Raw genomic sequence first — 10,745 nt, 5'->3', positions numbered from 1 at the left:
GAATGCACCTACAGTTATTTGGCCTTCAAAATTGTGGGGAGAATGAGGGTGGAAAAGAAGCCAGATTTGGCAAAGGAGTCCCTTGGACCTTTTTTCCTTGAGAATATTAATTTTGCTGCATTTGCATTTTGAAATACCTATATTTTCTGATATTCAACTCAGTAATTTTTTTCTATTTTATATTACAAATTATTTGAGGTAAATCTCTAGTGATTTTTTTTTTTAAATCCAGAGCTGTCGCTCATAAACTTAATGCCTAAACTGTTATTTTTGAGTTCACTGTGCATGTTCCAATCGTTGCCATACTTGGCTAGGCGCAAAGAAAAGCCAGTTTCCTTAGTTCATGGGTATTGGTCACTTCATTTGATTTTTTTTTTTTCCTTTTTTGTGTTTCCTTTGCTGCACTTTTAATTTAGTTTCATCAGTAGCTTGTCTTTATTTGCCTGGACTGAACATTCTTCTTTCTTTACCCCCTGTTCATTGCAAACAGCCACGGGGCAAATGTAGTCTCTCACAGCCTGGACCCTCTGTCAGCAGTCCACATAGCAGGTACCTTATTCTCCTGGTTTCTGCACTCTGTTCTAGAACCCCAAGAGGATGATGGAAATTGGCCGTGATTCTTGTCTGTCCGCACCGACTCCATCAGGTGGCCAGGACTTAAATCAGAGAAAATTTCCCTTTTGTTACTAGTTTGGCAAAAGGGGCTCGCAGTTACTTCAAATTACTTGTTAAATAGAAATGCCAGCTGACCCTTGAACTTCTACAGCTTTTACTTCCCAGGAATCCCATGTAATCAACATTTATTTTTCATATGCCTGATCGGGGTGAGTGTGTGTTTACACTCATAATGATTATTTTATTTTGGCATGATTTAACAGAAATGCTAGTAGGCTCATGGCAAACACTTTTTATCATCCTCTTTACCTCTAGATATTAAATAAAGGCAGGTAATAGGCCAACACCATATTCCAGAATTCACAAAACCCACAGGTCTGAATGACACATACTAACATCATTTTCTTTCTTTTATTTTTTATTTTTTTTCCTCCTTGAAATGTTTTGTTCAGTTTGTGGGTTTTCAGTACTTAAAAGACTCAAAATTAGAAGTCAGAATTTGAGGGTTTTGAGATCTGGGGTCATCTTCTCTCCCTTCCTAAGACAATATAACGTGCTAACATCGCCATGACTCTTGCCGAGTGCTCGCCTCCTTCTTCGCTCTGGGAGCAGCACTGCCCCTTCTCTGTCTGACCAGTAGAGAGCAGGCTTGCAGCTACAGCTTTTTGCTTTCCACCTTGTCTCCAGCAACCTGTCATCTCTGCAGCTAACAGTGCTTCTGCATTCTTTGTTGTTGTCAGTGTGATGTGTGTACCTTCGCTCTTTCACTGATAAGGTCACTAGCCTCTAGAGTTACGAAGTAGGAAAAAAGAAAAGTAAATGAACAGTTCAGTATGTATAAAAGAGGATGTCTTTTGCTATTTCAGCATCTCACGTGTTGCAACAAGTAAAATAATTAGAAAGTATGATGAAAATATATTTGTTCTTATAGTTAAGTCCTAAATCTCATTTATTCTCTAAATATCTAAAATTAACTAAAGAATTCTTAAAATAACTCCTGTTAAAGTGCAAGATTTGATATTGTAAAGAAGGCAACACTGGATTTAATGCAGTGATTGAACAATAACCAAGAGGACAAAAAAAATACCTTGAGAGTATTATTTTTTATGAGCAAAATCAAGGCTTTATTCAGCAAAATCATTGTCCTATATAAATGAAATAAAGAATACAATTACTTATTATATAGATATTTACATAAACACTTCTTTAAAAAAGTTTACTTTATATGTGTAGTGAGTGACAGAGAAGTGGCACAGTCACAAAACTACGCAGCATAGCAGGTAGAACAGGCAGAGTGTCTTCCACTGTTTCCACTGGCATTAAGAAGGTGCCTTATTTTTAGGGATTTTGTTTGTTTGTTTGAAGCATAAGGAAACCCCAGAGAAAACAAGTGGCATATGTACACTCCATCTTTATGTCTGATGGAGAAAGAGAATTAATTTTTCCAACTGCAGTCTGCTATGAAGCTTGGCATGTTGTTTCTTACAGGGAGTGGGATGAGGGAGGAGTGGGGCTTTACTCTGCAGCCATTAATGGATAGGAGACGTGAGGATGTCTTCAGCAGATCAGCATGCTTGCACTAGCAACATTGTACTCAAGAAATGTGCTGTGGGCGCTATTCTGCTCTCCTGTTAGTCCACTTCTGCCAGCCTTTTGAGGAGGTTTCTGGTTGTAGGTGTGAGCCGCTGGCTCAACGAGCAACTGGCAGCACCTTGCAGCTTTGAGATCAACCTCTGTTCTAGCAGTGGCATTGGCGCGGCACCTTTCAGATCAAGTCTTCGCTGCACTGTTTATTAACACATCTTGGAGCAGGTCAACACAATGTTCAATTTGTCATGCAGACAAGCATGGAATACGAATGAGTCTCACTGAATAGGAAACTTAATCAAATGCGCAAGCCAGACAGGTTGTGGTTGATGTATAATATAGTTTTAACTGATAAAGCAGTACAAGCTGTCACTGTGTTCTTTAATATTTTGACATGCCTCTGATCAGAGTACTTTGTGTTTGATCTTGCACTGGATCAGCAAACCCTGTTAGAGTTTAGTATACAAGAGAACTAAAGTAAATGTTAAAAGGTTTATCACATCGGATATTGTAAAGGAAAATTCATTTAAAAATTAGAGGGGATATGTTTTGTGTATAACACGTGTGATACCACTTTGCCTTCCCCATTATCACAGCAAAAAGACAAGCATACCTAGTGTGATGTTAAGCAAGGTACAAGCTTCAACTCGATGTTACATTGTGGATTTAACTAAAGGCTCATTCAAGAGATATTAGTAATCGTGTGCTAAGTGGGAAAAGCAAATCCAAGAAGCAGCTCCTCTTTCTCCATCACTTTCATAGAGGTGTCATAAATGCACCCCAGGATCTGTGCCTGTAGATTTTATTGATGTGATTAAAATGTTAAAAAGATTAAGACAGTGATACAACTTTCTTGGGGTGTCTACATGATCTCTCTTGAGCAGCTCTATTCAAGTCTTGGCCCCACAGTGCCAGTCTCCATTTCCTGTTCTCGCAAGCCTCCCTAAATGACTAGTGGATCTTTAGCTTGTTGCTCCTGGGGCAAACCAGGCCACAGCAATCTCCACGACTTTGGCCACAAAGAGGCAGTCATTGCCACGCAGTAGCTCAGACACGAGGTTGGAGCTTGGCTTACCATTGTTCTTCTCCCAGTTATCTCCTGCGCTCTCTCTTAGAGCTTGCTGCTTAAACTTCATATTTAACTGCCTTTGAAATCGATGGATTCATCTTCTTTGCAGGGTAAGCCTAATCTGAGATTGGGGTGATGTGATGCGGAGAGTTAGGGGGAGATTTAAAGTCACTGCAGCCAAACAAGGTCACTCCTAGAGAGTATCTTAGGCAACCAAGAGGAGTTGTTGCCTGCTCTTGTGAGTAGAGCATCATACCTTCTTCATAACGCTAGCAAGCTGCATCTTAAAAAATTAGCGTCAGTGGGAACAAAAAGTCTATTAGAATATTGTTAACTAAATTTAATTTCTCTGATTATCTAGAGGTACAAAAATTTTCACCTTGAATATATCCATGGTTAAACGTAACAGTTAAGTTTGTGCCAATGTTACCCATTCCTTTAAGAACTGTTCACCTTTCTGTCTGTTCTGCACTACTTTTTATAAAGGGTGGTTTTAGTATCTCTCAGGTTTCGTATTGGTAAGCTCAAGTCTGTTTTCTTCAGAGAAGAAATACTCAATTTTTTGATTCCTTGAAGCTTGTGTAAGTTTGAATTAATCTTTCAGGAGTATGTTAACTAAAATTATACAAACGTGGTGTAATCTGACTAGTGCCTTACAGAACATCTTTAAAACAGCCCCTTTTATCTTCTCAAAATCTTGAACTGAAATATATTGAAGATTTCTTTTGTCCCTTTTCACAGCTATTCACAGGCACATTATTTGTGGCTATCCTGTGTCAAACAGCTCTAGATTCTCTTCATTATCTTCAGAGTGTGAAATTCCAGATTCATTGCTGCCTTATGTGCTATAAACTCTTTGAGCTACTTCTGAAATCTATTGGTTTCACCCACTTCTTTCTGTACAAGAACCCAATCCTATTTTTGTATTTGCTAAGACTTCCAACTTCCAGCATCATACAGGTGAAATTTGCTGTTCTTACATTTTGTACCATAGTCTTTTAAAGATATTCAATCAAGATTCATCCTTGATTAACTCCAGTAATAACACCCTACTAGCCCAGCAGCCCCTCTTTCAATGTAAACCTGTTGTCTGCCTTCTATTAGTCACCTCCCCATTAAACTCACTTGAATGATAAATTCTTCTGTCACAATCTTTCAGATGTTTACTGCAATACAGATAGAATACTTCAACCATATTATCCTTGAAAGACAAAATTAGTTATCTTTAAAAGAATCATAGAAGTGTTTAGGTTGGAAAAGACCTTTTAAGATCATTGAGTTCAACCATTAACCTAACACTACCAAGTCCACCACTAAATCATGTCCCTAAGCATCACATCTATATGTCTTTTAAGTACCTTCGGGACTGGTACTCTTCCACCTCCCTGAGCAGCCTGTTCCAGTGCTTGACAAGCCTTTCGGTTAAGATATTTTTTCAAATATCCAACCTAAACCTCCCCCGTCACAACTTGAGGCCATGTCATCTCGTCTTACCACTTGTTACTTTGGAGGAGAGACTGACAGCCACCTTGCTACAACCTCCTTTCAGGTGGTTGTAGAGAGTGATAAGGTCTCCCCTCAGTGTCCTATTCTCCAGGTTAAACAAGCAGAGTTCACTCAGCCACTCTTCATAGGACTTGTGCCCTAGACCTTTCACCAGCTTTGTTGCCCTTCTTCGGACATGCCCCAGCACCTCAGTGTCCTTCTTGTAGTGACAGGCCTAAACCTGGGCACAGTATTCAAGGTGCAGGTCACCAGTGCTGAGTACAGAGGGACAATCACTTCCCTCCTCCTGCTGGCCACACTATTGCTGATACAAGCCAGGATGCTGCTGGCCTTCTTGGCCACCTGGGCACACTGCTGGCTCGTATTCTGTTGACCAAGACCCCAAGATCCTTTTCCACCAAGCAGCTTCCCATCCACTCTTCCCCAAGCCTGTAGCGTTGCAGGGGGTTGTTGTGACCCAAGTGCAGGACTCAGCACTTGGCTTTGTTGAACCTCATACCATTGATTCAGCCTGTCCGGTTCCCTCTGCAAAGTCTTCCTACCCTCAAGCAGATCAACACTCCCACCCAACTTGGTGTCATCTGCATTACTGAGGCTACATCCAGGTGATTGGTAAATATACAAACCTTTCCCACCAGGCAGTTCCCCATCCACTCTTCCCCAAGCCTGTAGCGTTGCAGGGGGTTGTTGTGACCCAAGTGCAGGACTCAGCACTTGGCTTTGTTGAACCTCATACCATTGATTCAGCCTGTCCGGTTCCCTCTGCAAAGTCTTCCTACCCTCAAGCAGATCAACACTCCCACCCAACTTGGTGTCATCTGCATTACTGAGGCTACATCCAGGTGATTGGTAAATATACAAACCAGGAAAAGCACCAATACAAAGCCCTGTGAAACACCACTGGTGACCAGCTGCCAACTCGATTTAATGCCATTCACCACCACTCTTTGGGCTTAGCCATCCATCCAGTTTCTTACCCAGTGAAGAATACAGCTGTCCAAGCCAGGGTCAACCAGTTTCTCCAGGAGAATGCTGTTGGAAACAGCGTCAAAGGCTTTACTAAAGTCTAGGCAAACAATTTCCACAGCTCTTCCCTCATCCACTAAGGGGGTCACCTTGTCAAGAGGTCAGACAAGAGATCAGGTCAGTCAAGCAGGACATGCTATAAACCCATGCTGACTGGGCCTGATCACCTGGTTGTCCTGTACCTGCCGCATGATGGCACTCAAGATGTTCTGCTCTGTAGCCTTCCCCAACACCAAAGTCAGGCTAATGGGCCTGTAGTTCTCTGGATCCTCTTTCTGGCCCTTCTTGTAGATGGGTATCACATTTGCCAGCCCCCCAGTCAACTGGGACCTCCCCGGGTAGCCAGGCCTGCTGGTAAATGATTGAAAGTGTCTCAGTGCGCACTTCTAACAGCAAGAAGGTTCTCGTCTGAGCTGAAATTCAAGTTCATTTTGCCCATCCAATCAGCCTGGTAATTCATCTCCTCTCTTGAAATGCTTAAGAAGGAGCTTCAATTTCACTGACAGTACAAACTCCCAAAGTAAGGGTAACCTATTGCTTGCACTTCTTGGTTTAATTTATGAAGATTTCTTGACATGAAGAAGCTTAGTGTTGGCCAGGTCTGCAGCTGTGCCTCCCCCCTTTATCTGATTAGTAGTAATTGTGTATGGAATGAGAAGCACATGGCCTTACTTTCTTCCCTCTTCAGAGGCCAGTGGGACAAATGGTAGAGCAGTCAGAAGAGAGAGACAGCCAAAGGCACAAGCTCAAGTAAAAGAAATTACATTTTTCTCCAAACTGGCATACAGTACTTCAGCTTTCCCTTCTCCTGTTGGCGTAAATAGGAGTTCTGGCCCTTATGAATAGCGAGCCTCTTATATTAACAATGTATATTTTTAACCTTGTCTCAATACCTAATCCATCAAACACTCTAAGCTGAGACTATTTTTCCACCATTTGTGTAGATTACAGAGATGTACTTGCAATAAATACAGGCAATACAGCACTCAAACGTTTTAGAACTCCCCCTCTGAAGATGTTTTTGTGATGTTTAATTATTTGCTTCTTCAGTTGTTTCCATGCAGTATTAAAACTATTCTTCAACACACTAATTCACTGCAGAAAAAGTTTTTTGATAAACTTTGCTGTGAACTGTTTTAATTTTTTAAATAAAGTTTATATTCCTTGTTGAGATCAGCCATGCATCTTACACAGGCCACTCTTTTTCTTCTTTTTTTTTTTTTTTAATTTATTTTGGTAAAACACAAAGCAAAAAATACTGGATTGTGCTACTAAAGCCATAGGAAAAGAAAAGAAAAAGAAGATGCCAACTTTGCCTGGTCCTTTTTGATTCTTCTTTTTGGAAGTTGTCCTTTTGACAGCCAGTGTTGCCCCAGAGTAACTCTTAATTCATGAAGAAAATTCAGACTTTGCTCATTATCAAAAAGCAGTTACTAACTGCAGAAATGTGGCTTTTTTTGATTGTGATTAACAACATTTGTACAATGAGAGCCTTGTAAATAGGTAGAGTTCGCAATCAAATGCTTGGAAGGTAATTAAGCTCTCCTTGTTCCCTTTGTTCCTACCTCAGTCCATTAACTTTCTGTTCTCGGACAGTAGAAGTCCTGATCTAATTGAACTTCAATGTGGAATGCTCTGATGCTGTTAAATGTGCCATATCCTTTCTGTATGTTCTTTATAATACATGATCTTACATTATGAAATTCAAACAACATGCGATCTGATGTTTTGATCATTGCTCCTTCCTGGGATATTTAGGTCAAGTTAATCATTTAGCGTACCCAAGTGTTGATCGTATAAACTTTTCCAAATCTGTCTGGCTTTTTTGAAGTCTTCCTGGTGGGATGATATACATATAAGTACAAGACAATAAAAATAATCTCAAACACAGAAAAAATTCTTTTCTGAACATGTGGGGAGGGTACTATTGCCAAGCCTGGCATAGTTTTGAAGATGATATTTTGGTTTTTGCAGTCTTTCTCACACTGATTCAGATTTATCTGGGAGACAGGATCAGAAGGACAAGGGAGAGGCAAGGAGAGACTAAGGAATCATCATCCTCTACTTACTTTACTGGGGAAGATATAACTGCAACCAACAAGCCTCATCTCCTACACCTTCAAGTAGAGACTAAATCCATTCTTCTGAGTATTTTTATCTCTTAAACTCTGGCAACCATAAATTTCTTGGGCTTTCATAATCATAGCAGAATGCGGGTGTTTTATAGCCACCTGTCTAAGACAAAATTCATGTCCTAATGTCTTGGTGGAGGAGCTCTTGACACAAATTGTTTGAAGGCTCTAAGTTTCTTCATTTTTGTCTAGTACTAAAATACAATTTACATGCCATTTAATTAGCACTCTGAAACCATCATATTTTAACTTGCATAATCACTCTTTTCAGTCATTCACTTACATCAAAAACTGTCGTCCATGTAATAGAGCTCTGACAGTTTCAGGCAAAATGGAAAATACGAAAACTATGACTTTATCCTTCATTAAAAAATAGATTGGGTTTTTGTGCTTAATTCAAAGTGTCCCTTTAGAAATCTTTACATTAGGTCTGTTCTCTCTCACAGACATGTGATAGTTATGTGCCATTTCAAGTCTTAGACACAAGAGAGAAAATCACTCAGAATGTGATGGTGTCAAGTCAGTTGAGCAAATAGATTTTAACTGCTGATTCAGTGCAAGATTCAAAACACAATTTGCTTTGTAGAAAATGAGTCCCCATTGCCTGCATATTGGCGTATTCATTAACCGGAGATTGATGTAACTGAATCTTAATGCATTATATCCTTGCGGATATATAGAAATGAATGTAGAAACTCCTGCAAACTGAATACAACTGCCATTTTAAATGAGGTTCCCTTTCTAGTCATTGTGTCAGTGTGCATTGAACACAAGACAGGTATGGCCCTCCTTATCCCCTTCTCTGGAGCACAGTGCTTTATGTGCAGAGTCTTTCCCGTAATTGACAAAGGGGCTGTGGGGTCACAAAGCCCATTGTATTGTGATCATTTTGTACCCCGTTAGAAATACGGTACCTCTTAAGAGTGTTAGGCAAATAGCATGTTCGGTGAAAAATACCTCTGCAGTTGTCAATCACAGTGCGCAAATTGTAAACCAGCCTTCAGGGAAGGCTCAGTGCCTGAGGACGTCTTCTGCTGCACTAGTGTTTTAGTATATTCACCTGTCCATTCTCTTTTCTCAGGTCCACAAGAGGTGGCTCAGGTTCCTCCCCTTCTGAGCCTGGGGCGGCTTGGCGGCGCCCATCCTTCTTCCTCAGAGTCCTCAGAGCTGCTCTGCCACTTCAGCTCCTCTTGCTGCTCCTGATTGGGCTGGCTTGCCTGGTGCCAATGACCGAGGAGGACTACAGCTGTACTATGGCCAACAATTTTGCTCGCTCTTTCCACCCCATGCTAAAATACATAAATGGTCCGCCTCCATTATGAAGGAGACCCATGAGACAGCGGGTGACCTTGCTGGAGTGCTGTCTGGAGGTGGATGGTTTTAAAGGGTAACAGGATTCAGTGTGGCAGCTTTACCTATCTGCTATAGCCACCACTGTGTCCATATCATTCTCTTCCAGCGCTCAGCTAGTAATGCATCAGAGTATCAGCATCAAACTGCACAACGTATTACCTGAGTAGTATTGTTTCAATACTTGCATCCTGGGTACTAAGGAGGATGTGACATGTGTGAGGGATATGTCCTTCTGTCCAGCATTCTGGATCTTTTAGCCACTTTATATCCAGGTCATTGCCCTGTTCTATGCATAGCCAAGGACTTGATACTGTAGATCCTTTCCCGTGTGCTGCTCTAAATGAGCCGTTAGGCAGTCTTTGTTAAATGCCCTCTAAGTATCTACAGTATGCAAAAATAACCAATACTAAAGAAATTTTAGAGCATTTGTAACATACAGTTTTAAAGGATCTTACACGGCAATGTGTAATTCCCCATGGTTTCTGTTTCGAGCTGGTGTTCTACCTTTGCTTTGGATGCACATGTTGTAAATCTGAGAAGCACTTTTTTAAGGTTTAAAAAAATGGATGTAATAAGATCGTAAAAGCTTTTATGAGGAAAAATGTTGAATGTCAGGTTGAAAAAAAAGAACATATTTATGTATGTACAGTTTGCTAAGCCAAGTTTTGTTTGTATTAATTTCTTTGCATTTATTATAGATACCATAAAATATTTTGTCTACGTGCTTTTTAATGACAAGTGTGAAAACCTCTAAGTTTAGAATGAGATATGTATGGTATAAAAAAATTAGAAGACATACGTATGCTGCACTTCTAAAAAGAGTTTTAAAATGCTGTAACAAATTAATGGTATTAAGTATATGTTTGAATGAAAAGATCTGGAAAACTTGACAAATGGTAAAATACATTGGGAAGTATCACATTAGAAGTTGTGCTGATACTGCAAGCTGTCCATATTTTTAATTAATGATTGGTCATTTCAGGGTTTTTTTTTCCTCAAGCTGCTTCTTGAAGTTCATTCTCACCAGTGTGGTGTTTCTGCATGTGTGTGTTTATGTACGCACTCATGTGCAACCTTTAGCGACTGAGATTGTACCAGTCCACAGTGAATCAGATTTTTTCTTGTGGGTGTACTGGAAACTTCCATAGCAGTTGTATACCAAGATAGATGTTTATGCTTTCCTAATAGTTAGTCTAGCGGAATACTCCCAAAACATAAGCATAAATAGCAGAAAAACATAACAAATTGAAAACTCTCAAATTTTCTAGAAATATTGCAGAAAACTTGCAGTCTGAGCAGTGGAAGACACTTGTCCCAGCTTAGCAGTCAGAACTCAACCAAAATGGGGTTCTTATTCATTTTCAAAAAATACAGAGTGTGGCTCTAAGTTACTGCTCTTTAAGTTTGGGGTTTTTTAAGCCACAACACACAATGTGAATTTTTTCCTGTGAGTTAAA

General features: G+C 40.1%; 1 protein-coding gene across 1 annotated transcript in view; it reads left to right on the top strand.

The window, feature by feature from the left end:
- The window catches only part of LOC104488931 (nesprin-1-like), a gene marked incomplete at its 5' end in the record, with an annotated part of 48,377 nt that extends 38,636 nt beyond the window's left edge, over positions 1–9,741 (top strand). The window contains 2 exons of the mRNA XM_010131031.1: positions 491–549; positions 9,017–9,741. Coding sequence (XP_010129333.1) covers positions 491–549; positions 9,017–9,257 — 300 coding nt within the window. The remainder of the gene's footprint in view (positions 1–490; positions 550–9,016) is intronic.
- Between the last annotated feature and the right edge of the window lie 1,004 nt (positions 9,742–10,745).

This window comes from Buceros rhinoceros, unplaced genomic scaffold (genome assembly GCF_000710305.1).
Source record: "Buceros rhinoceros silvestris isolate BGI_N320 unplaced genomic scaffold, ASM71030v1 scaffold5292, whole genome shotgun sequence".
NCBI classification, from domain to species: Eukaryota; Metazoa; Chordata; class Aves; order Bucerotiformes; family Bucerotidae; genus Buceros; species Buceros rhinoceros.
This window is presented reverse-complemented; position numbering and strand designations above follow the sequence as displayed.